Raw genomic sequence first — 26,716 nt, 5'->3', positions numbered from 1 at the left:
GTCGCTCAGTCATGTCCAGCTCTTTGCAACCTTAGGGACTCTAGCCCGCCAGGCTCCTCAGTATATGGGGATTCTCCAGGCAAGAATATTGGAGTGGGTTGCCATGCCCTCCTCCAGGGGATCTTCCCAACCCAGATCTCCTGCACTGCAGGTGAATTCTTTACCATCTGAGCAGCTAGGGAGACCCTAACTATTGTGATTAGTGACAATTTCTTAAAAGTAAATATCTTTCCCTTATATTCTGTAGCAAAAATATTTGATGATAGAAAAATTATTGCTTTTATCTACATGTCCTATCTTCCCTGATGGATTATAAACTATTGAAGAAATGATGCCAATGGTGTATAATCAACAAAGAGCAGTGTACTCAGAGTATATTTACTTATTAGTGTATACATTTCTATTTTTTTATGTTAAACCTGCAATGTCTGTTAAACACATTAGAAACATATGCAATAGCCAGGCTCCTCTGTCCATGGAATTCTCTAGGCAAGAATACTGGAGTGGGTTGCTATTTCCTTCTCCAGGGGATCTTCCTGACCCAGGAATCAAACCCAGGTCTCCTGCAATGCAGGCAGATTCTTTACCAACTGAGTTACAAGGAGAACACTACGCAATAACATCTGTACCTTAATTTGGATGTATTTGATCAGTTTATTAAGTATTTCTAGCAGCTGATCATTTCCAACAGGTGTGTCTGTGAAGAGGAATATAAAATGAATGTTGTAAGAATCAGTGAAATAAAAATCTAGGTTTCTATTGAAAAAGATTTATTTTTCATTAATCAGTTCAATAATTACCAACCTGCTGGATAGAGGAGTTTATCTACGACATGAATGACACCATTTGTTGTCATGATGTCAGATTCTTTTGATTTCAGTTCATTTACCAGAAGTGTATCATTTACCTGTTAAAACAGGGGATAATGTCAATGGGAAATGTAATGAAATATGAACATTAGGATAATTGAATACTGGATTAACACTCTCATAGATATATATATTCTAGAGAACTTACTCCTTTCAGATAGATTTTACTTCCTTGTGTGGTCTTTAAAATGTTAGTAACACCAGGTTCAAAACCTTTTCCAATGAAAACTCCTGGTGTCAGGTGATAAAGGATGATGTTTTGAAGAGCATTTTTGTCCCCTAGGAGAAAAATATATATATTTATTTAATAATATGTCATATATTTTGACATTTTGATATTATGATGACTTGGGAAAATATTTCTTTGTGTTTATTTTTTTCCACACTGTAATTTCTCATAATGTCATTGTTCTCTCAAGGCAGTATCAATGCTATATCAAAACATAATCTCTTCAATCAGTTCATTCAAAATATTATCCACCTTACTGGAGGAAAAAAATCAAATTATTTTTTGAAATTGTGGCTATTTCCTTCTTCACCTCACTGTGTGGCCTTTAATAGAGATGACATAAGTGATTATCTAGCCCCACAACATGATGGTAAGCAGTTATTTGAGAACACCAGTGAGGGAACCTCTGCATATTCTAAGTGGAATAAAAGGAGAGTAAGGCTAGCCATGAATATGAAAGAGGGAACTTTGGGGGACCGACATCTAGGCAGGAACGCTTGAGGAAGAAATGAGATCATGAAATCAAGGGGTAAATATATCTGGTGTTCACTTCTACTCACGAATCAAAATTTCCTTTTCTTCATTAGTCATTCCCTTAAAGGCATCATTGGTTGGTACAAATAAGGTCCAATCTCCAGGCTGTGTTAGGAGCTCTTTCAAGTCTGCAGCTTCAAGTAGACTGAGGAAGATGCTAGGCAGGAAGGACACATGTTTATTAGACTTAGTCTAGGTGAGCCTACCAACCATGCCTGAAATACAGTAGAATCCCTATATGTGGAAGAATGAGAAAATGGCTCATACACTTTCATATGTTTCAAATGAAATTTACTGTTAAAGGTTTATCATAGGTAAATTATTTAAATATGTGTATGATTTTTAAATTTCCAAACCTCTGTTTTTCCCCTGTAACGCTTGATGAAGTCACATTTGGTAACAAAATAGAAGCATTTGTTCATTTAATATTCTGCAAAATAGTCTTTGCTAATACATACTATCATTTTTTAAAAACATAATTATAAAAAATTGCAAGGAGTAGTTCAGTCTATTAGATTGGTTTTTGTTTGTTTTTTACTCACCAAATCATATTATGTAAGAAAACTAGTGTTAAGAACATATTTTAACTTTGAAAACAATTGTATAAGCTTCCTATTCTAAATTCCATTCTCAGCAATACTGAATACTGAATGCATTTTGGAATACTTACTGTGAAATAAAACTATGCCAAAAGGTCTTATTCTCCTGTGGAGGTGAAGCTTACCTGAAGCGCTTATCTTGTTTCAGTTTTTCATGGAGGGATTTCTCTGCTGGTTTGATGATCTCTCGGAATATGTGAATGGCACCATTTCTTCCTTGCTTGCTTCCTCTCACCATGCATGAATTTTCAATGCAGACAGCCTAGCAAAGAAAAGAAAGATACAACTGTGCATTTCCTTATTTGAAATTCCCTATGTGGAAGAAGCTCCCTAATAAAATTTCTGGATGGTTTCTTCTAAAACATCTCTAGACTTCTGATGCCAGAAGAAACAATTTCTCTCCTCTGTTTTTAACATCTAGTACCATCTGATCTGGGCTTCTCTGGTAGCTCAGCTGGTTAAGAATCTGCCTGCAATGCAAAAGACCGCAGTTCTATTCCTGGGTGGAGAAGGGATTGGCTACCCACTCTAGTATTCATGGGCTTCCTTGGGGGCTCAGATGGTAAAGAATTCACCTGCAGTGTGGGAGACCTGGGTTCGGTCCCTGAGTTCAGTAGATTCCCTGGAGGATGGCATGGCAACCCACTCCAGTATTCTTGCCAGAAGAATCCCCATGGACAGAGGAGCCTGGTGGTCTGCAGACCATGGGGTCACAAAAAGTCAGACACAGCTGAGTGACTAAGCACAGCACATCGTCTGACCTTACTCATCTTATTCAACCAGGTTTTCCACTACTAGGCAAGCTGCTATGTGTAGGGCAAATAGTGTTGTCAGTTGTTGTTCGGGTGCTAAGTCGTGTCTGACTCTTTGCGACCCCATGGACTGCAGCACGCCAGGCTTCCCTGTCCTTCACTATCTTCAGGATATTGCTCAAACTCATGTCTATTGAGTCGGTGATGCCAAAGCAATTCCATATAATTCTACTTCTGTGTTTTCTGTCATTCCTCTCCAGGTTCTACTCATTCTTTCAGACCCTTTCTAGTAAATTTCTTTAACCATGAAGTTTAATGACTTCACTGCCTCTTATGATCTTTACTATGTATCACTATGGCATGGCGTGTGTGCTTAGTCGTGACCAACTCTTTGCTACCCTATGAATTGTAGTCCACCAAGCTTGTCTGTCCATGGAATTTTCCAGGCAAGTATAATGGAGTGGGTTGCCATTTCCTACTCCAGAGGATCATCCCAACCCAGGGATCAAAAACGCAGTTCTTGTGTCTCCTGCAATGGCAGGCAAATTCTTCACCAGTGGCACCACCTGCGAAGCCACTCCACTAGAGCCACTATATATGAGGAAGCCCATATATTACAAAATGTTGCTGTATTTTCTATGCAAATATTTACTGTATTGATGGTAAGACCCTATCAGTTATAAGTTAAATTACTGGTTAAGTTATAGCACTTTGAACAAAAATAATGTTTATATATGTACCATTTAGAATGCAGCACATTTTCTGTTTTTTTTTTTGCCTGTACCACACATCATGTGGGATCTCAGTTTCCTCATCAGAGATTGAACCCACGCCCCCTGTGTTGGAAGCACAGAGTCTTAACTACTGGACCACCAGGGAAGTTCCTTCCATATCATTTAAAAAGTGTGTCTTGACCTTGTGGAACTATGGTATGAAAATGCTGAGTCATGTTTGGTTCTAGCTCATCTTTGACTTATGAATTCTTTTTAGCTGTAACTGCAAGGTTGCCTGGAAAGAAACTGAATAGCACCACTTGTCAAACTGTGATTTTGATAAGCAATATTTTCTAGAAACTTTTCCTCAGATAAGGCACATTAGAACCATTTTATAGAAATCTTTATGTGCCTATAAAAGTTTATCATAAAACTCATTCAAAAGAGATTTAGTTGGTGAATGGTGACTGCACAGTCGAAGATCATCCTAAATATTTGACTCAGTATAAAAATTACCATGTAAGCAGTAAAGTACGGTACTCTATGAAACAAAATGCTTATTTTAAAGGGGTTTTAGTGATTTATGGGATTGAAACAATGCTTTAGAAAAAGTTATTTATGATGAAACAAGTGCAAATTATCAGAATTATTAATACGTAGCACTTTCGTATAGTTTCCTCATAGTCTTTTCAAACATGCTACTCACTTCTCTGATCTTCCTATGAATATTTACTATTAAAATCATATTAGTAAAATTCTGAGGAACATTTGTTATAAGAACAGTCTTTGAGAAGGGCATATCTTTTGACATGTAGGCCAGTGTGGATATTTTATCTCGTTCCGATTCACTTACTGTACGGTACACGAAGACTCTGAGCTGTTTGCCTCCAATGGTCTCAAGTTTTTGTCCATTGTAAAGCTCATTAAGGCCAACTTTTACTTTCAATATATGATTCTGTAGAATTAATTTAAGAAGGCGCTGATCCATGCTCAGAGTATCATCTATAAGTAAATTCATTACAAAAGAATGTTATTTTATTTAGAAAGCATTACTGTTTCCCCTATAAGAGAAAATCATGAAAGTGGAAAATCCCTAATATTATAGATCTTAAGGATCCTACACTTATATATGAATTGACTAAATACTGAAGGCTAGAAACTCTATGCACCATGGCTATTTCATCAAATGATTACATGATTCCAAGCAGTCCAGACAACAGGTTACATCTCAGTGAGGGCAACATGGTTTTGTGTGGTTATTGATAAGGGTTAAACTTTAAACTCTAAGGCTGGCCAAGATTTTCTCTGGAAATATATTTCCAGATATTCCTTGGAATTTGATGTCCACTAGTCACATGAAAAACAACTGATGAATCATTTGTAAATTTACTTTAATTTCTGGAGAGAGAGTCGGCGAATCATGTAACCTCTTAAAGTTGGCTTGATGTCAACAAGTTACAGACCTTATTATTACAAAAAGGAAAAACAGCGTTTTTTAGAATTTGAATTTTCTTATTAATAACTTTCTATGTTACAATCTAGCATTTGGAAAAACATGAAAAATAATGATGATTATTTTTTCATTGTTAAATTTTGCCTAACAATTCACAATATGTCTTGAGAAGTCATTTTTTCTGGAAAAAAAAGTAAGGTTGTATTAATCTAACCACAGTTTTTGAATAGCAGCTACAAGGTCAAATACTTGTAATAATAGTTCACATCATAATAAAGAAGTATATCATATTCTCCTGGTTTTATTTTCTCATAATTTGATACCTTACTTTCAAATTCTGAGTTGCAAAATACACCTATGTATAATGTTGGTGTTACAAATCAAATTTATTTTTCTTAAGATCTGTTAATATATCCATTATGTGTGCTGGAAATATGATCAGGTTCACAGAAAAACTGAAGACCCCTATCACAAAATTTCACTTCCAGTAGGCCATTATCTATTATAATGAAATGTTTTGAAATAAAGGACATTTTAATAAAAACAGAACTAATTCATTGTATATGTAGCCAGTGAAGAAACTAATCAACACCTCATGAAAGATCTATTATTTTTTAGCAGACAGTCATGGTGAATGGAAAAAAAAAGGTGTGTAGGGGTGGGAAGAGCTGGAATGGCAGTGGCCGATACATACCAGAAAATGCGTTATTCACAGGTGCCAACAAAGTGTATTCTCCATCTGGCCTCAGAGCAGATGCCAAGCCTAATTGGGCCACAAGGTCTGTGAAAGTGGTTTGCTGATTTCCAGCCAGCTCAATAACTTGTTTGGCTGTAAAATAAACCATGACCATTCAAACAATGTCATCGTTGTTATTACCATCATCATGAAATTAGTAAATCAGTTCTTGGCTGTTTCCATAAGCTATTTGCTGTACTAACAATGTGATAAGAAGTCTTGCCTTTCCCTAGTAAGAGAGTTCCAGCTTCCCTTTTATTTTGCGGGGGGGCGGTGGAGGGGTTAATAACCAAGAATTTCAGAAGGAAAATGTCTTTCTGATTTCATGCTTTTCAGTTTTCTTCAATTGTCTATTGCTCATCCCTTGTCTCTCTGCTCTTGTGAGGGCCATAGCTCTTTCATTTATCCCAAGGTAACCATTTGGTTATATCTTTCCTTCCATTCTCAAGAAGAACTCTGGCACTGTAAGAAAATCTTTGATGGCATTAGATATTAGAAACTCTGGAAAGCCAGAGTCTATTGCACTGGAATGACCATGACTACACAAGCTACCTATTTAGGACTCAGCTCACTGTTAGTTGTTTGTTTTTTTTTTAATATTTTATGGAGGAAAACATCAAACATATACAAAAGTAGACAGAATAGAATGGTAAACTCTTACGTAGCCATGACCCAGCTACAGGCATGCCCATTTGACCAGGGGTCAGCAAGTTATCACCTAAGAGCCAAGTCTAGCCCACTACTTGTTTTTATAAATAAAGTTTTATTGGACCACATCACTGTTAGCTTTGTTTGTGCTTCACATGGCATTCTTCATACTGCACATTTATTTCTCATAGGCCTCCTCTTTAGACATCATAATTGATAAACAACAGTAGGTAGAAGAATGGGAAACTGTTGCTCACCAGAATCAGGAATCAGGACCTGATCAATCAAATGGATGACACCGTTATTTGTCACAATATCTTTTTTGTTCACCATTTTGATTCCATTTACTGTTATGCTGTCACCATCACATCCTATCTCAATGGTGTTTCCTTCCAGGGTCTCAAAGACGGCTCCTCCCATGATAGCCTCTGAACACTGGAGGGTGTTTAGAATGTGGTACTTCATGAGAGCTAGAGGATGAAGGAAAAAGAACATGCTTTTGGATCAAGGAAAATAGCATTTGACTCTTAACAGATGTATTTCATTGTGGAACAAAGTGTTCCTTAGAAATAAAATGCATATATAAGACCTAAGTATTGACCTAAGGTTTTAAAATTTTGTTTGCTCTCAGAATGGTTTTTTACATCAACTCTACGGTAAAATTAACTCAGTTTGGTAGGAAATGAGCAAAAAAGAAGATCAACTGCATGAAATTGTATAGTTCTAGAAAATGTGTTAGATCAAGTTCCATTTATCATAAGAAAATAATTTCTGATGGAAACGCAAGAATAATTTCTCCTTTAAGAAAGCCTTCAAAGTTATTTGTTAGTGATACCTGTTGCAAACACCCAAGTAGTATCTTGCTTTAACTACTCATGAAAGCTGAACAGGCATACTTTATTTTATTGAGCTTCACTTTTGTGTGCTTTGCAGATAGTGTGCTTTTTTCAAATTGGAGGTTTGTGGCAGTCCTAAAGACAATATCTAGAAAGTAACCAAAGCAAAGATGGTTTCTTGAAAGACTTCAGAAGTGATCTGTGCCTAAACTGTATTACATCTATATTTTCACCAAAATATCTCATCATAAATTGGTTAAGCATGTTTAGGGTAGGCTGCATAAGAGAAATGTGCTAGTCACAATGTAAAATCTCGTTGAAGCTATCAATAAAAAGGGAGTCTGGAAAGAAGCCAAATTCTCTGTATGAATAAGTAGTGACCAAAGATAACCATGGAATTTTCTCCACTAACTTCAGTGTAAATTTAGAATTAAAACCATTGAATAATATACATACAATATTAAACTTTGATGATCTAATATTTCAACACTTTCTAATTCTTTTGAATGCCTGCTACTTATTTACTTGAAAGCAGTGCAGAAACATGTGATCTTTAGGATACCCTGAGTATTTAATTACTTGGATTATTAAATTAATTATTTAATTACATTGTCTACTCTTTCAAAGATTTTTATTGTCTACCTCAAAATGATAATATTGGCAGGAGTTAATCTCTTTTTCATCTCCTTTTCTTGGGATCCTGGGGGGCTTCTCATAGACAAAGACACTTACGTACCTTCTGAAGCCACTTTGTCTCCCATTATCCTTTCTAGAACTCCTCGTGGAAGTTTCTCAAAAGCTTCATTGGTGGGAGCAAAGAGTGTGAAGTGACCATCTCTCCCAAGCGTCTCCAATATATCTGATGTGATGGCAGCTGCCTGAAACACAAATGTGCTTTTCAGAGGCTTGCATGTTGCAAATTCAGAAAAAAAGTTACAAGACACTCAGTCTAGGCTGACATGAGAGAGTTGACCCTATAGAAAGCTGTAGAAGTTATATCCTACTCTTCTTATATCTTTAAAAAAATTTTTTTTTTTTTTTGCACAACCAACCATGTTATTTCGAACTTTCTACAAACTGTATACCAAATGGGAAATTCTGCTAATGCCTGTGTGACTGAAGCAATATCCAGCAGTTAGTGTAATAACTGATGGACAGACACATTCTAAATGTGCTCAATACACTTCAGTCACATAACTAATCATTCTTTATTATGTCCACATAAATATTATTCTTTCATATGAGAAGACATGTTCTTCTGTGTAAAATGAAAGCCTTTTCAAGAAATATACTGCTTATGTGTCTGCCAGAATTGATAGTCTTTTATTAATGAATATCTTTTTATTATTTTTTTAGAATCTGATGGGGAAGATGAGAATTTCAGTGGTCCAAAACAATCTGCTGTTACTTCTTGGACTTACCCTAAAAGATGAGAGCTCATCTTCTGCTTCAATGAAGTCCTGAATTGAGGTACCAATTTGTGTAAGGACACGGTCAATGACATGCACAACGCCATTTGTTGCAATCTGGTTCCCATGGATGATTCGAGCACAGTTCACAGTGACAACCTGCAATTATTTGAGAAAATCAAATTGCAGAAATCACAGCTGTCTGTTGACCATGGAGACTGAATGCCCATTTCCCATGTCTCAAGCTTATTGGTAAATGTAACATAAAAGAACTGACATTCTGAATATAAATGCTGAGGATGAAGACTTACAGATTACTATGTCTCAAAAAAAAAAAAAAAACACAAAAAAACCCCAAAGCTAAGAGAAAATGGAACCAGTTGAGAACCCAGTTATACTTAACGTGTCTAGAAACATAAGGCAAAAACAGTTTTTTGAATTATTGTTTTTATTGCTCCCTTTCTTTTATAGAGATAGTCATACACTATTTCTAATGTAGGCCAAGTTCTGAGACAGAAACAATTATTACATAAATATAATCAGTTCTATTTCAGTGATTTCCTGAATATTGCTTCATCACTGACCCTTTCTGTCCCTGGAAATCTGACTGTTGGAAGAGCCCCATGACCTTGTTGGAAGTTTCCCACAAAGACTTTATCAAAACATGCTTATCAAAACCCACAAAAATCTAAATGAGTATAGTAGCTAAGGGATGAATAAAAGAATTCTCATTCTCTGATTATTCTTTGATAAATTCTTACTCTTTATTTTTCTCTTATTATTGATTATTCAAACACATCAACTAATAAAATTACCCTTTGTGGAACATTTAAGTCTACTGTCAACAAACTGTCGATTTAATTTCTTCCTTGCCAACGCTCTTTGGTAGAAATCAGTCACTGAATTGGAAATTCACATGCTTTACATGTAAGGAAAAGTTTACTCACTGACAGTTTATTATTTCTGTAAACCTTATATAAAGGTCATAGAAAAAATTAGGGGCAGTGTTGATACATTATTGATACATTATTGATAAATGTACCTTTTATTAAATAAACTTACCCCATTAGGATAATGGTTAATGAAGAGCCCCAAGTTGTTATACATTGAAGGGATAATCATGCCATTTTTCAAGTCCTTGGTCAACATTCTCTTATTAACCATGTGACTGTGTAAAGCATTCAGTAATTCAACATTCACATTGCTCTCCAGACCTCTCCGGATATCCTAGGAAAAATTGAAATGGCAGAAATTTATTTTATTATAGTTAATTATTAAAATGCCTATAATCACAGTTTCTACTCTCTTATTATTTTCTCACTGAATTACCCAGATGGTCAAAACAAATTGAAATAAATAACTTAAAATTATTTCAATTGATTAAGAAATTTTGTAAGTACAGGTACTCAGTAAAGTCTTCCAAATCTTATAGAGTATTTGGACATTTTTTAGGGACAAAACAAAATTTTTAATGAATATATTGATGGAGAGATGCTCTTGCTGTCAAGGCATAGGGGATATGAAATTATCAGATATTTAAAATTTTAGAGTGGAAAAAAATTTAAAATGGCATTATATTTGTATACATACAGTATTGTAATTTTAATGTGTTTTATGTTTATTCTATAATATTCAAGAATTCAACCATTCTGTACCTTTCATTTATCTACTATCATATCATACTATACTCGGTGTTATGAGAAATACAGTGATAAGTAAGGTGCAATCTTGATCTTTGTGGTACTTATCCTATGTGTGTGCATGTTAAGTCTCTTCAGTTGTGTCCGACTCTTTGAGACCCTATAGACTGTAGCCCACTAGGCTGCTCTGTCCATGGGATTCTCCAGGTAAGAACACTGGAGTGGGTTGCCATGCCCTCCTCCAGGGTATCTTCCTGACCCAGGGATTAAACCCATGTTTCTTGCATCTCCTGCATTGGCAGGCAGGTTCTTTACCACTAGCGCCACCTGAGAAGCCCACGTATCCTATAGTGAAGTCGCTCAGTCGTGTCCGACTCTTTGCGAGTCGGACTCTGTAGCCTACCAGGCTCCTCTGTCCATGGGATTTTCTAGGCAATAGTACTGGAGTGGATTGCCATTTCCTTCTGCACGCATCCTATAGCATCTGGTAAATATAAGCATAATTAGATAAAGGACAGATGGAGAAAAAAATGCTTTCGAGGTCAAATGAAAATGGTCAGCAATTCAAAGTTTGGAGACAGGTCTTGCAGGATAAGTAGACAGGGTAGGAATGGTGTGGTGATCTTTCTAAGTCCAACTGCTGGCACAGAAAGCAGAAGTTTTCCAGTGTGGTTTTATGTTTCTCAGATAATAGAGAGACATTTTAGATAAGTGTGTGGGACAATGACATGGAAGACCTTAATTCCCAAGCAAAGAGTAAATTAAACTGGCAATAGGGAGCCTTAAACCACTTTTGCGGCATTAGAATATAATGATTAGCCGGGCTTTAAGAAGGTTAAACTGGTGTCAATGCGTAACAGAAGGAGAGTATGATAAGGATGAAAAATGAGCTGTTGATGACTAATAGTAGTTTCTAAGAACTGAAGAGGGAAGCAGTAAGGATGACTCATAATTTTAAAGTTTGAACTCTGAGATTGGGGTTGCCAATTACGGAAACAGCAGAAAAACAGTTTTTGATGGGGAGAAAGTGGCATCTGTTTTGGATAACAGTTTGTTTAAAGATACAGACGGTGTATCGAAGGAGAAATATTAAGACAGGTGTTAGAAATATTCTCCTGGGGATCCAGTAACAGAGATTTCATGGTTCTTTGCATTAAGTGAAAGCTGAAGCCATCTGAAGTGCATATGAACTGCAGAGTTCCTAGAAGAGACTTTAATAAGACCCATTCTTAAGACAAGGAAGAAGAGGAGTCTGCAAAAAGGGCCAGAAAGGTGGTTAGAGGTATGGTCAAAGACAACCAGAAGAGGGAAAGTTCTGTATTTGCAAGCAAGCAACCTCACAGTTAATGTATCAAGGTAAAATCTCCAAGAATCTACGTAAGTTTTACTAAATACTATATGATTCATGAGTTTGAGCAGGCTCTGGGAGTTGGTGATGGACAGGGAAGCCTGGCATGCTGCAGTCCATGGGGTTGCAAAGAGGCAGACACGACTGAGTGACTGAACTGAACTGACATGACTCTAGTAGTAACTTTCAGTTCATCGTCGTATTAGATAGAAAGTAGGAATATATTTCTTTTTTTTTTTTTTTTTTTTAATGGTTTCTCTCTTTTTTTTTTTTTTTAATGGTTTCTCTCTTTTTTTTTTTTTTTATGGTTTCTCTCTTTTTTTTTTTTTAATGGTTTCTCTTTTTTTTTTTTTTTTTTAATGGTTTCTCTCTTTTTTTTTTTTTTTTTTAATGGGGAATATATTTCTGTATCAGTTATGTAGATCTGGATATTGAGTCATAACTTAGTGTGCTATAAATCAGACTATGCATAAAAAAACCTGAAAATTAAATGCATCATTTACAACCCTTCATTTCAATATCCATACACATTTATGTCAGTCTCTGAACAGTCATATGTATTTCTATGCAATTAAAATGATAAATATATATATAATACACCTTATTAAAAATAACATTTCAAGAGGCTTCTTAACTTGCCTTTCTACAAGATATATCATCTAAAATTACCTATAATTCTCCACAATCAAAAGGGAAAGAGAAAAGAAGTAAAATGGAATAATAATAAGTGCTTGTTCAATCTACTATTGGTTTGCCTTTTTTGTTATTAGTCCATGAGCCTTCTGGGCTGTTATTCCATTCATGGAGGTACTAAAATGATTTGTTCCTTTTTTTTTTTTTTACATGCTCATTCATGTCCAGCTGTTTGCGACCTCATGGACTGTAGCCCTCCAGGGTCCTCTGTCCGTGGGATTTTTCCAGGCAAGAATACTGGAATGGGTTGCTATTTCCTCCTCCAGGGAATCTTCCCAATGCAGGGATCAAACCCACATCTCCTGCACTGGCAGGCGTATTCTTTACCACTGAGCCACTTTTTCCTTACCCTCAATTAAGGAGCATCCTTAATACCCTCATCCTTTTATGTATCATCATATATGCAGAGCAGAAAGATATACAATTTCTATTAATTTCTAAGTTAATAAATCAATTGAAATAATGTAACAATGACAGCAGAAGTTATATTCATTAAAAATAATGAATTACAGAATCCAGGTTGTCCCAAGCTTCGTTACTCGGTGCGAAGTAAGTGAATGATCCCTTTCCTTCGATCTCCTCCCTCAGTTTTGAGACATCAGAATAGCGCTGTGTGGTGGTAGCTCCCACAATGCCCAGGGTTCCATAAACATGGTCAATAGGCAACACTGAAATAATCAAGAGATGAATAAGTACTTAGGAGAAAATGTCAAAAATGTTATTTTACAATGATTTAACCCTTGCAAGAAGTCCCTCAAGATATTTAACTGATGATTTTAGCAACACAAGTCTATGAATCATCAGTTTTATATGAAAGTTGCCTTTTGAATGTCAAATGATAAAGTCCTATTGTTGTTCAGTCACTCAGTCCCGTCCGACTGTTACCCAATGGATTGCACCATGCCAGGCTTCCCTGTCCTTCTCTGTCTCTTGGAGTTTTCTCAAACTCATGTCCATTGGTTTGGTGATGCTATCTAACCATCTCATCCTCTGCCATCCCCATCTTGTTTTGCCTTCAATCTTTCCCAGCATTAGGGTCTTCCAGGCTCCTCTGTCCATGGAATTTTTTAGACAAGAATACTGGTGTGGGTTGCCATTTCCTACTCCAGGGGATCTTCCCAACCCAGGGATTGAACCTGCATCTCTTGTGTCTCCTTCACTGCCAGGCAGATTCTTTACCACTGGTACCATCTAGGAAGCCCCAAAGTACTTATCTTTTGTGTTGAAGGTCAATGAATTTTAAATTATTATCCTAGTTTAATGTTTTGTCTATTTAGTTGTCAAATCTGCTATGTCTATAAGGGTTCAATCACAGTTATCACTAAGTATCTTTGATCATTTCATTGAAAAAAAAATTTCCTCACTTCTCTCTGAGAGTGGCCAAGGTAATATTTTTTTCTCATGTTGGTTTAAAGCTCCTAAGTAGTATAATATGGTAGGTGTAAGGACCATAATTATATAGATTTGGGTCCCTGAAAGAAATGTGTAGACCTACTTCTTTTCATCATAATTTCAGGAAGAAAATAGATTAAAATATCTAAAAATTCAAGAATATATCTCCTGAACTTCAGAATGAAAATTAATATATGAATGTTAGTCTTTAGGTTGGGTACAGCCAACTTACTCTTCATGACCTTATTTGAAGTTTAGTATGATTTGGATCATATCACAGGAGAAATGATTCTTATCTTTGTGACAATAGAAAGAACAAGTATGCAATTAGTAAATTAAATTACAAAATCAGGATTTAAAGACACCCCAACAGAATGGGGAAAATGAGTCCAAATTTACAGGTTAAATACCACAAGGTTCCATGTAAGTCCTGTGCCTAAGGTGAAAAAACAAATGCCTGTGGAAGGCTTGATTTGATAGTATTCATATAAAACAGACCACTAATCTATATTAATTAATTAAAAATTCAACATGAGCTAATGGCATAACATGGTTACCAATGACATCAACATAAGTTCAGGAGCTCCCTACACTGATGTATTTGTCTTAATATTCTCTCCACTGCCTGGACACACATGGGTTGTAGACACCAGTTTTGAATCACAATGGAAGAAAAAGATTGGATTAGAGGTTTCCCATGTGTTTCTGTCCATGACAGTAAGGGCTCCAAAGTCAAGATCCTACTCAAACTGTGGGTGATGAGCCCACAGAAAGGAAGATTCTACTGGGGAAGAGAGAGTAGCTGGAGGAAGGGTGTGATGGCTTGTGTTAAATATTTGATGGCTGTCATCTCAAAGAGGAAATAGATGAACTATTTTTTCTGTAGTTGGCGAGTTACAGGAAACCAACTTTCAGTATGAAGAATCTTATAAAATCAGAGCTGTTGAGCTGTTGAATCAGAAATGATGATGCCTTGCCAAGTAGTCAGCCCATGTTTCTAGACAAGTTCAAAGAAAGGGATTTTGTAGTGGGGATCTTTGTCTTGAAGGAATGTTGAACTAATTTAAATTTGGAATAAACATCTGTTGTCCAGCATCCAGTGTACAAGATGTATGTTTTCATGCTTTATTGCCAAGATAAACTAGTGATTAAGATATGGAGAATATATCTTGGATTTATCATGGTGCTACACACACACACACACACACATACACACACATATTGGCTTCTCTAAAAGCTAATTCAACTCTTTTTCCTTACACAAGACAAATTTTTCATTTAATTCTATAATTGAAACATTACCTGCTGGGCAGCCTTTCATTCCTTCCATCCTCATATAACCAGGGCAGCATTCATATAACACAGTCCTATACATTGGAAGAAAATTAATATTAAAATGGAGGCACTGCATAGGATACAGTTTGACAAAGTTAGCAAAACATAGTCATTGCCATGACTTATTGATAATTTAGATATCAAGTTTGTTGTTTGTTTGTCTATGACATTGTTGTTCAGTTGCTAAGTTGTGTCTGACTCTTTGCAACCCCATGAAACAGCAGGCCAGGCTTCCCTGTCCTTCACTATCTCCCTAAGTTTGCTCAAACTCAAGTCCATTGAGTGGGTGATGCCATCCAACCATCTCATCCTCTGTTGCTCCCTTCTCTTCCTGCCTTCAATCTTTCCCAGTATCAGGGTTTTTTCTAATGAGTTGGCTCTTCACATCAGGTGGCCAAGGTATTGGAGCTTCAACTTCAGCATCAATCCTTCCAATGAATATTCAGGGTTGATTTCCTTTAAGATGGACTGGTTTGATCTCCTTGATGTCCAAGGAACTTTAAAGAGTTTTCTCCAGCACCACAATTCAAAAGCATCAGTTCTGCACTCAGCCTTCTTGATGGTCCAACTCTCACATCTGCACATGATTACTGGAAAAACCATACCTTTGACCTTTTATGACATTAAGGTATTTATATGAGTTTCATTTCTCATTAGCCTCATGGCATGGTGGAAAAGTTCCAGGATCGTGGAGTCAGAAGAATGAAGTCTGGTTCCCAGTTCCACTACCTAGTAGATGTGTGACCTTGAGCAAATCATTTAATACATTTCTGTCAACTGATACATAAGTTCCTAAAGATGACTTTGGAATTTTTAGCAGCTGCAAGCAGATGGCAAATCAGGCATTCTTCCTGTCAATATTATTGATTTCTTTGGTTATTTAAAACTAGCTACTAGCGTTTACATTTGTTCCAGAGCATAGATGTCAATGTGTTTGTGAAAATGAAGTTAGCAGAAACAAGCTAATGTAATAAATCAAAGAAGACACATTTTATTTCTGGTAAAAAGCCAGACTTCAAAGCAGAAATTTTTTTTTTAATGGAAATCAAGAAGGATTCTTGGCATATGCCTTGTACAAGACTTGGCATCTCTAATATGTTTAGAGGATTAAAGTAAGATTATATCAGACTTCCTTCACTTCCAGGAAGGGTGTAATCAAGATTTCCCTTAAATGCTTCAGAAAGCAGGTCTTTTCTTATGTAGTTAGTGTGCATTCCAAATAAGCCTCATGGTGACCAAGAATACGAAGAACAAAGGGAGAAGAATCCAGAGCTCTGGCATTCCCAACTGGGGCCTGACCTAAATCATGGCCAGGATCCTTGTAACCACTGGCTTACATTATAACTGTGTGAATAACTCATAAGTCTAGCAGATGTCTGCAAACTAATAGGAATAATGTCCTGGTCAAGAAGTAACACTAGTTACAATTATATTAAGCCAGTGTGTGGGAACAGGCAGCACTGTCCTGTGCGGTCCTAAACTTGGTTATTATAGGGAGTTCAGCTAAGGCTCTGTGTTTTGAATACATGATTCTTAGTAGAAATAAAGATAACCCTATGCATTTTAAATAGGTATCTGTTCATACCTCCTTTTCCCACCAGTGTATATCCAGTTTGCTTAAAATAATTTAAACTTAAGGATGACTAATATTATGAATTAGAGTTATTTAGTAATTTCACATTTGTTCATTCATTTTACCTTCAGAGCTTCCCTGGTGGCTCAGACGGTAAAGGGTCTGCCTACAATGCGGGAGACCTGGGTTCAATCCCTGGGTTGGGAAGATCTCCTGGAGAAGGAAATGACAACCCACTCCAGTATTCTTGCCTGGAAAATCCCATGGATGGAGAACCCTGGTAGGCTATAGTCCATGGGGTCGCAAAGAGTCGAACTCGATTGAGTGACTTCACTTTCTTTTACTTTCTTTACCTTCAGAAAATAAATTAAATTCACATTTCATAGGTAAAGCAATGAAGACTCCAAAAGGTTATGTGATTTAGTATTTGTAACCAATATTATTAAGTTAGGAATATATTTTTAACAATACCCTAATCCTTTCACCTATTTATGATATCTGAAATTTAACGATGATGTGTCTCCCATATTGTGGTTCTCAGGGTATCCTTCACTGAAGGTGGGGTCCAAATTAATAGGAAGCAGGCAGGAGCCATTTCCATTGTTTTCTTGACCGAGGATGACATCTCTGACCTTTTTGATCTGGTAACTTGCTCTATCTAGAACTCCGCTCCTCCATCTTAAAATGAAGAATTTGCCAATATGTATTAATTGATTAAACCAATAAGCTATCAAGTAATAAAAAATGTTTTCCAATTTTAAGTTAATCAGTGAAACAGGTTAAAAGATGAGGAGTAATCATCTTTTTTGGTTATTGAAATAGTAGAAATAGTGGTGGGCTTCCATTATCACCTTTGGAGACTCCGAGAATCTGACAGCTTGGGATGGAGTGACTGGATTAAATGAAAAGATGAAACTTGAATCTTTTTCAACTTTAATCTTTGATGAAAACTCTGGGGTAAAGTGGAGTATTTTAGATAATTTCTAAATGACTGGAGGCAAACAATCTTACCTTAAAATCCTGACTTTTCAGATCAATCTGATCCTCTGGCCCATTTTTTTAATAAAATGAGAAAACTGAGACACTGAGGTTAATTGACTTGCCCAAAATCAAAGAAGCCAAACCAGGAGGAGAGATGACGTAGTCAAACTCTCAGTGATTCCATTCAAACTCTCAGCAATTCTATACCAAGTCACATGGCCAGTGGCCATTTCCTTTTCCAGGGGATCTTCCTGACCCAGGGATCAAACCTAGGTCTCCTATATCACAGGCAGATTCTTTGCCAACTGGGCCACCAGGAAGCCCTAAGATAAAAGAGGCCAAACCAGGAGTAGAAACGACGTAGTCAAACTATTAGTGACTCTATAGCAGGTCACACGGCCAGTGCCATAGATTCAGGAATAAAGTTAGTTTTCTGAATACAGGGAGAAATGCAGGGGAAATTTCTTTATTCACAGTGATTCATTTTTTTTTAAGCTCCCAATTTTGGAGAGTATTTTCAGAACAATGTGTCTTTCTGTCCAAAGAAAGCATTGCAGTGTTGTCTTTGGAAGCGGCACATTAAAGAAAAGAGGAGACTTACGTTTTTTTCCCACAGATGGCACCTTGATACCAGTTCCTGCAGGTACTGAAGTATTTCTTTTTGGTGCCCAAAATCTGTTGAAGGGCACAGACATTTGGACTGGGAGACAGAAGTAAGGAAAGAGCGTTAATGTCATAACATAAACAAATAGCTTTTCAAATCTGTAGGTCAGGTGGTTAAAAACAAAGGAAGAAAAAGAGAAAGTTAATATGTGGCTTAGATTTTCAAAGATGTGACTCTAGTCATGGACAGATCTCATTCTTGATCCAATCCTACTGAGTCATTACAAAAACTAACTGTGAGAGACAGAGAGGAAATTGTACACTTCTGGGAATACAATGCCAGTATTTCAGAAGTAAATAGATTTTACCAATATGTTTCTGATTACTTTTAATAGTAGGTAATGCCCTGACCCTTTTAAACCAAACATGTACTCACTTAGGGCATGGGAGTGGCTTCAGGGCCCTGGAAAAATGACAGATCAGACAGCAAAATAGACAAGTTTTACTAAGTCTCAAGATACTGTACTCTGTAATTTTCTAGGTAAGCAATCAGAAGTAAGTGAATGCTAAGATTAACTTAAATAATATGGCTGCCCAAAGGAAAATTTATTTCTTTGCCTGGAAGTAATTAGATTAAAACATTCTCTGCCAGAATTTTAAGTGTTTTTCTCCATTAAAGAGATGCGAGTCTTATTTGCTCTGTAAGGCAAGGGAACTTGGAAGCATGATGAAAAATTCCTCTGAGACATAGGCAGCAGTGCTGCAATCCATTTCAAAAATTAATAGTAAATGCTTGGTTAAGTTACTAAATTGTCTGATAACTTTAAGAAACTCAGTTGTAGTTTTTTCTACGAAATCAAGTTATTACAAATTTTACAGAATGCAAAATTTAAAAGCATTCTTAAATGCTTCAAAAAACTTCAGAAAACTTGTTACATTATATATTGTTTAATTTTCATACATAAATGAAATTTTCCCTAACATAATGTGAAGTATTTCAAAGCTGTTTATGTAATGAGAGCCTCTAGCTACAGATTCTTTAATTTTGAAAACCTCATTCTGGAAATTTAGAGGGAAATAAAGAAATGCCCTGTTAAATGTTGTTAATTAGGCTAAAATCTTGCAATGTTTCATAAAAAAAGCAATTATACACAAATTATTTGGACAGTAATTCTTAAAGTTTAAGACATGTACATAAACCACAGATTACTCATTTGTTCCTTTTTCTTATTACAAATAAGTAGGAAAAAAACCCTGAGGTATAAATAAGAAACTTTTTGTAGAAATATACATACAACAAGCTAAGGGGGGTGGGGGTGGGGAAAGGTTTATAAAATCAAACCACTGACTTACCCCTGATCCCGTCCCCTGATACGGCTGTGAGCCAAGATCTTGTCATAGTGACCATTGGCGTTTGCAGAGTTAACAACCAGCAGCAGGAGCAGAGAGAATACTGGTAAGAAAGGAATCATCTTTAGTCTCTCCGCTGCAGTTAGTTCATGAAGAGAACTGGCAGTGGGCTTTGGAGAGCTCAGAGCTTATATACATGTCAGAGTTCTGGGAGGGAGCTCTGTATCAACCTGGGAATCTGAACTCTCTCCAAAAGGCATCAGCAACTTCAAGTTGCCAGCTAAAATCCGCTTTTGTCAGTTGTGTTTACTGAGTACACTGAGCCTCTTTTTTCTTCTCATGCTCCAAAAGACATTTATTTTTGTATGATTTATCTTTCTCTTTATTTTACTTCCTGACTCATTTCAGGTTCTTATTTCCGTCTTATTCGCTTGTAATTTAGAGGGTTTTTATGGGAAATGATTTCATTTAGATGTTAAGGATCATTCTGTCATCCATACTTTTCAGAGTCCCTGTCCCCGTGCTCAATGAGAGCTTGATTGGATCTTATCACATCTTGTCATATTCAGTTCACAGCCAGACTGAAAGGTTATTATTTTTCACCAGTAAGCAAAGATAGATCTAAGTCTGATAATCACAAGGCAGTGATGACTACTGATTAAAAACAAACATTGTCTAGATACAAACTTTCACAGAGTATGAGATTCGAATTTTAACTTGATGATGAAACATGTAGGAGGGATCATATTTTCACTAAACTGGGGGGATACCTCCCGTTTCACTTCTCCTTTCAGACGTCAAGGCATAGATAAAGTTAACACACATCCAGTTCTGGCAAGTGTCCCTCACTGCTGAAATGAAGCAGCAAAGGAAAACCATGTGTGCTCTGTTGTGTTTTTCCTTTCACACAGGGCATGATGTTGACCATCTCTAGTCAGTACATCCATTGGTAACCACAGGGCAAAAGCATGCCCTTTTGGAAACCACTATTACTAATCTAACGTAAAGGGAATAATGCAATATGTGTTAAGAAACAGGGGCATTGCCGGAATTCTGCTGCTTCTGTTTTATCAAGAGTAACTAAAGTCTCAATGTTACGTAGTGCCTAGCCAAGAGAATATCCACTCTCACCACCCCATATATGATATGGCAAATGTTCAGAACGCTTTGGGTGAAAGAAATCTGAACATCAGAAGTCAACAATTACCTGAAATAACTGCAGTTTCCCCAGATAAATAAGTCACACATTATCCTACAGTAAAAGTGTAATTCAAATACATTCTTGTTGCAAAGTGTTCCTGCTATAATGGTCCATCAGAGTTGACTCCCCACTGGCAATGTAGGGAAATCTGAGACTGAATCTGTGTTGCCCAATTGGATGGACTTTTAGGGGGGACTGGAATGGGCCAGAGAGGATTCCAAGGACCAGGAGAGTTATATTAAGCTTGCTATAGGATTTTGTCTTGGGGCACTGAAATAATTCTGCAATGTGCGGCTAGTTTATTAAGAAAGCATACAGTGAAATAATAAATTCTAAAATATGTTTAGAGGCTTCTTTTCAATTTGAAAACCTTGGTATTAAGGTATAGAAGATGCAAGAGGAATTCAGAAGGAGAACTGGAAAGAAGATGGTAAGAAGTAAGTTATATGCTTTCCCTGGTGCCTCGTGGGAAGGAGAATTAATCTATCACTTATGTTCCTCTGAATGGAATTATTTTAATTTTTATTTTTATGCCACTGGTTTGCTTTATACAGTAGGTTTCTATTACCCTTATGTTGTACAAATAGTAGGTGATCAGTAATTGCTTATTGAGTAGGATGGAAAGGCTTTTATGAAAATAAGTTCTAATATCAATATATTAGCTATTAGATTATTAATAACATAGTTATATAAAAGTCTTCAATTCTAGACTGGTGAGGCATTATAACGTAGATTGAGTATCTTAAGATATAATGGTGGAATTTTGGAATTATAGAGAAACAGATCAAACTCAGAATACAGAAACCTCTCCAACATCATCACTGTAAATATTAATAGTCATCACTCTTTACTGAGATGCTCTCTGCGATTAATGCAACCCTTTTAATTTTAGACAGCTATAACTATTAATAAGCACTTTTGCGATGAAGCTGAAATCTACTCATATCTAGTGGGGTTTGATTGGAGAAGGACTGAGGTATTCAGTGGAGGATATAAACTTGGTTAATATGTATCAAGAGTAAAAGAGTTATTTAAATCTGGTCCAGAATGATAACACATAGACTTATGAAGATAGGCGTTAAAGCAAAATTAATAATATTCTGTTGTTACCTACTTTCTTAACAGTGCCTATAAATGGAAAATATATTGATTATTTTCAAGAACAATTTTGAAGTATGTGTTCCTGTGACCACAATTTTATCCATTGGAATCAATGGCTTCCATTCATCCTGATTCCTTCAGTGGTACAAATGGACAAATAATTGCATGAAAAAAGTTGTGAAAACGGAAAGGCATTAATATTTCAAAAGGCGACTGTTCTCTTCTGAAAGGAGTTAGATTTACTTTTTGTAAGAAGCATGATATATGTTCATATTTTAAAAAGAGGGTTCTTAAATCTTTCTTTTCAGAGTTTTAAATAATTGGGTCTTAAATGTAGCCATCCTGAGCATTCTATTTGGAAATTGTAATAGTCCCATGGATGTCAACACATGCTAGCCCTCGACAAATATTTACATTCAGGATGAGTAATGCCATCAAAGAGGATCTTGAAAATGAGGACCAGATTGTACATCTAAATTACATGTAAATTTAGAGGTTGAAGAACATTCCAAGAGAAGGAACATTTAGGGTAAAAAAAAAAGCACTGCAACTTAAAATGCTGAGCTTAGCCCAGAAGTGTGATATTATAAGACATTATATAGTGGAAGGAAGTCCAAGCAACTACTTTAGCCAGCATCCTGGCTTTAAGAAAGCTAATAATGGAACTGTGGTTCATCAACAACTTGGTGTAGGGCGAGGGAAGGAGATAGTTCCAGAGAATGAGAAGAAAACATTGTCCAAGCTGTAGGGAAAAGATTTTAAAATCTTGAGAGCAATGCAATTCTCTCCTTTCAGAGAAGTCACCAAGGGTTAATCTCTTGCTTTCTCTCCACACAGGACCCTTATTTTTCTGTTTCATGAAAGGATCCTGCCCCTGTGTTGGCTACATAATTTTCTTAGCAGTCTGGAGGAAAATTGAAACCTTGGCAATTGTCTGACTTTCAGGGTTGCAGAGCTTGACCTGGATGTGTAAGTCATTACAGAAAAAGAAATGATTTATTATGCAAACAAAGAAAAATAATGTGTCTGAAAGAGATGTTTGTTTCTAACTATCAGGATGCTAATTTACTAGCAGTTTGCAAATTATCAGGTGGGTCATTGTAGAGGCCTTGTAGCCTCTGGAGTCTGTGATGTGATTAAAGTATTGTGCTTATTATCACCAGCATGTGAAAAGTGTTAGTCCCTCAGTGGTGTTCTACTCTTGGCGACCCCATGGATTGTGGCCTGCCAGACTTCTCCATGTCTATGGGATTCTCCAGGCGAGAGTACTAGAGTGGGTTGCCATTCCCTTCTCCAGGGAATTTTCCCAACCCAGGGATGGAACACGGGTCTCCTGCATTACAGGCTGATTCTTTACTGTCTGAGACACTAGGGAAGCCCTATCACCAGCATGTAACCAACATTAAACTTATTCTGCACACTGTAGGATTGGACATGGCCTATGGATTCAACAAACCTAAATACTCAAGCCAAGAGCAGGTTTTTTAAAAATACAATATCCTTGGTATTGCATGATCTGGAGTGACCAATAACTGAATCGAATTATCCAATAATTTAAAATCCCATTTTGTTTTCTTTTTATTTTTTGTGTGTGGAATCTTGATGTTTCTTGAGTACTACTTTTCTTTCCTATTGGCTCATTTGTAAAATACCAGTAATAGAACTTACTTGTAAAACACCCTAAAGCTTTGAAGCACCTTAGCTTAAAAGGAAGCTACACTTTCTTGGGGACCCAATTCTCAGTGTCCAAGCACCTTCACCAGTGAAAGGTGCAGCCTTTCTTGGTACCTGGATTTGCAGCCTTGTAAACTGAAGTTCTGGCAAAGACTGCAGAGAGGTTACTTCCCTCAAATGAGAGAAAACGTTTTCTTAAAGTGATTAGATTATGCTGAACTCAGCCAACAGTAGAAGGAATTCAAATTAAGCCCAAAATTAAATTTTGCAATTTTTTCCTCACTAAAACATTCACACGGCCAAAATAAAATTGAACATTAGTGGCCAACTTAAAAGAGGTCAGAAGGGTGGTATTATAGGCTCAGATATTTGTGGCTAACTCCTTGTAAAGCCTATAAGAAGTGTCACCTCCTCAGCCATCCACCCAGTGTATTCCTTCCAGTGGATTTCTTCCTCTATAGATCTTTGCCCATAGATCTTCAGGCATGCCCTGGCCAAACATATTTAAGATAAAGGAATCATATTCCAAGAAAGATATGACTTAACCAGACCCCAAATAAAGCATTAAATGACATATCTTTAATGTTAATTCATTTAGAAATCAGTTGGCTTTCTGTGGTAAATGTGGACAGTGTGCTATCTTTTTTTAAAAATGCGCTTAGACCCTCATTTTCTTTAAAAATCTGTCAGTGACAGATTTCACTCCTATACTAAGTAACCAGTGTTTCACTATTTGTCCTTATTTAAGCTCCAAACTTTTGAAATTTTAAAATGGGAGTGTATTAGCAACACTTCTTATTACCAGTATTTACTTGTATTTCTCTGGAGACATCTAGTGGAGAAAGTGCAGTATATGTTTCCAGAGCACAGATACATTTTGATTAAAATAATTAATACGAACTTGACATAAAAAATCTTAAATAATGTATGTGCATTTCAGAATGCCAGGCAATTAAAGATTAGCAATGATCTCTTACATAAAATATTTTCAAGCTGATTTAGGTTGACTGCAATAAATGATGTCAAATCCAGATAAAAAGTGAAAAATCTGGTCTTGTGTTTGAATGCATATGTCTGAAGAATGAATCACTTCATTGTTTTAATCTGAGTTTTTGTTGTTGTGCTACACTGACATAGACTAGTGACAAGGATAAGGAATTGTGATGGACTTTTCTATGTCAGTCAACTGATTGGAAATGATCAGTTCTGCAGTTTATTTTCAACTATTGGTTCCTCCTCATGTTTCTTGCCTGCTTGATGCTGTTGACAGGTGCCTTTCATCTTTTCTCTCACTGAGATTTGGGCTAAGTCCTTGTTTCAGAGGCAGTTAAGACCCTAGTCATCATCTGTCTCCCACTTACAGATAACTTCTAATATCCTTTCAGATCAGATTGTAAGATGAAGGAATGGATAACTGCTGATGTTGAAAGAACTCTGTAGACGTCCATCCATTAAAGTGTTAGAATTTCAATGTCCTGTCTGGCATATGAATTCTCCTAAAAGAATGGTCTGAATTATGCTAACACCATCATTCACGATAATCTGTTTATCACCTCCTTTTGTCCCTCTGAAACAGAAATATTCTCAGGCCTCATACTTAGCCCTCTGTCTGCTGATAGCTCCTGCATTTATTTGTCCAGGTTGACATTGTCCTCAAATCCTCAACTTCTGTGTCCAGTGTTTGTAATGCATTGTCTATATTCTCTTCCTCTCTCCATACCTGAGAAGTTTCTTGTACTTCTTCCAGGAAAACAACCAAAGTTGAGTTACTTCTCACATCCCTTTCTCTCTAAGTATTCATTTATTTGTTTGGCTGTGTCACGTCTTAGTTGCAGCAAGTGGGGTCTTCGTTGGGTCACGCGGGACCTTTCATTGTGGCACTCGGACTCTCCAGTTGTAGTTCCTGGACTTTCTAGTCATGGTGTGTGGGCTCAGTTGCTCTGAGGCATGTGGAATCTTAGCTATGCAACAGGGATTGGACCCGAGCCCCCTGCATTGCAAGCGGAATTCTTAACCATTGGACCATGAGGGAAGTCCCTACTTTTCATTTTTCAACTATTATCTGTCTGCTAGCCTCAAAGATTGAGGCTGTTGTAAAATAAACTGATTTTCTCCACTTCTCCAGATATCAGTCTTGAATGATAACTTTCTAATTGCAGAGATTGAGCATTTTTACTATTGGAGATTCTTCTTTCTCTCCCCCTGTATCATGAGATTTCCCACTTTCCTTATTCAAATTTACTCAAAAATGTCACTTCTCTAAATGCATGCATTGGAGAAGGTTTTTACTCGCTACAATTCTCTTATGTACAAACTAATCTTGGGGTACTGTGTGAGCACTGTGGGGGGACAGAAACGGAAAAGACCTCCTATTCTCCTTGTTTAAACAAATGTCCCAAATTCTTTTTTATTCTTGTTCCCAGAGATACCTGTAGTTATGGAAAAAATGGAATTAGACAAGTCTTAGGACCTAAGATTATATCTACATGTACAACCTACAAAGGGTTTGAACATAATAGCCTCCCAGGATATAATGAACAGCAAAAAAAGATGACTATTAGAAAGAGTTCTGGAGAGAAAAGTCATTCAAGTGGACATAGAGATTAATTCTATGGTTTTTATTTGGATAAAAAAAAATAAGGGCTTATAGTAGTTGATAGAAGCTTTTACCTTAAATGAGAAAAGAATTTTTGATTAAGTCTGCTTTTCATTTTCATAGACACACTCATACTTGCACACTTTTTACCAGTAGCAAGTCATTTTCAGTTTAAGTAAGTGTGTGTGCTTAGTAGTGTCCAGACCCCATGGACTATAGCCCACCAGGCTCCTAGTCCACGGAATTTTTCAGGCAAAGTCTTAAATATGCATGTGTGTGTGTTTGTGCACCCTCAGTTGCTCAGTTGTGTCCTACCCTTTGTGGCCCCATGGACTATAGCCCTCCAGTCTCCTCTGTCCATGGGATTCTCCAGGCAAGAATACTGGAGTGGGTTGCCACTCCTTCTCCAGGGGATCTTAAAAATAATAATAGTAGCTATTTATTATAGTGA

At 36.6% G+C, this 26,716-nt stretch overlaps 1 protein-coding gene and 1 long non-coding RNA gene across 9 annotated transcripts in view; one reads left to right on the top strand and one right to left on the bottom strand.

Annotated features, from left to right (window-relative positions):
* POSTN (periostin) overlaps positions 1–20,196 on the bottom strand; it is a 35,316-nt gene extending 15,120 nt beyond the window's left edge. For all 7 annotated transcript variants that reach the window (XM_043892343.1, XM_043892345.1, XM_043892346.1 and 4 more), the window contains exons 1-15: positions 19,697–20,196; positions 18,342–18,440; positions 15,154–15,218; positions 12,970–13,127; positions 9,841–10,005; positions 8,791–8,937; positions 8,106–8,247; positions 6,791–7,003; positions 5,844–5,978; positions 4,550–4,698; positions 2,357–2,493; positions 1,659–1,789; positions 1,018–1,148; positions 805–907; positions 630–697 (exon numbers count right to left, since the gene is read on the bottom strand). In XM_043892343.1, the coding sequence (XP_043748278.1) occupies positions 630–697; positions 805–907; positions 1,018–1,148; positions 1,659–1,789; positions 2,357–2,493; positions 4,550–4,698; positions 5,844–5,978; positions 6,791–7,003; positions 8,106–8,247; positions 8,791–8,937; positions 9,841–10,005; positions 12,970–13,127; positions 15,154–15,218; positions 18,342–18,440; positions 19,697–19,815 (1,962 nt within the window). In that variant the 5' untranslated portion in view covers positions 19,816–20,196. The remainder of the gene's footprint in view (positions 1–629; positions 698–804; positions 908–1,017; positions 1,149–1,658; positions 1,790–2,356; positions 2,494–4,549; positions 4,699–5,843; positions 5,979–6,790; positions 7,004–8,105; positions 8,248–8,790; positions 8,938–9,840; positions 10,006–12,969; positions 13,128–15,153; positions 15,219–18,341; positions 18,441–19,696) is intronic.
* Positions 20,197–20,289: 93 nt separating this feature from the next.
* The window catches only part of LOC122686968, a 29,602-nt gene continuing 23,175 nt past the window's right edge, over positions 20,290–26,716 (top strand). The window contains exons 1-2 of one of the 2 annotated variants that reach the window (XR_006338969.1): positions 20,290–21,324; positions 22,833–22,964. This is a non-coding gene — a long non-coding RNA (uncharacterized LOC122686968). Of the gene's footprint in view, positions 21,332–22,832; positions 22,965–26,716 lie in introns of both variants that reach the window. The other variant, XR_006338968.1, reaches the window with a different exon arrangement.

This window comes from Cervus elaphus, chromosome 30 (genome assembly GCF_910594005.1).
Source record: "Cervus elaphus chromosome 30, mCerEla1.1, whole genome shotgun sequence".
In the NCBI taxonomy this organism is placed as follows: Eukaryota; Metazoa; Chordata; class Mammalia; order Artiodactyla; family Cervidae; genus Cervus; species Cervus elaphus.
Note: the sequence above shows the minus strand (reverse complement) of the source record. Positions and strands in the feature narration are given on the sequence as shown.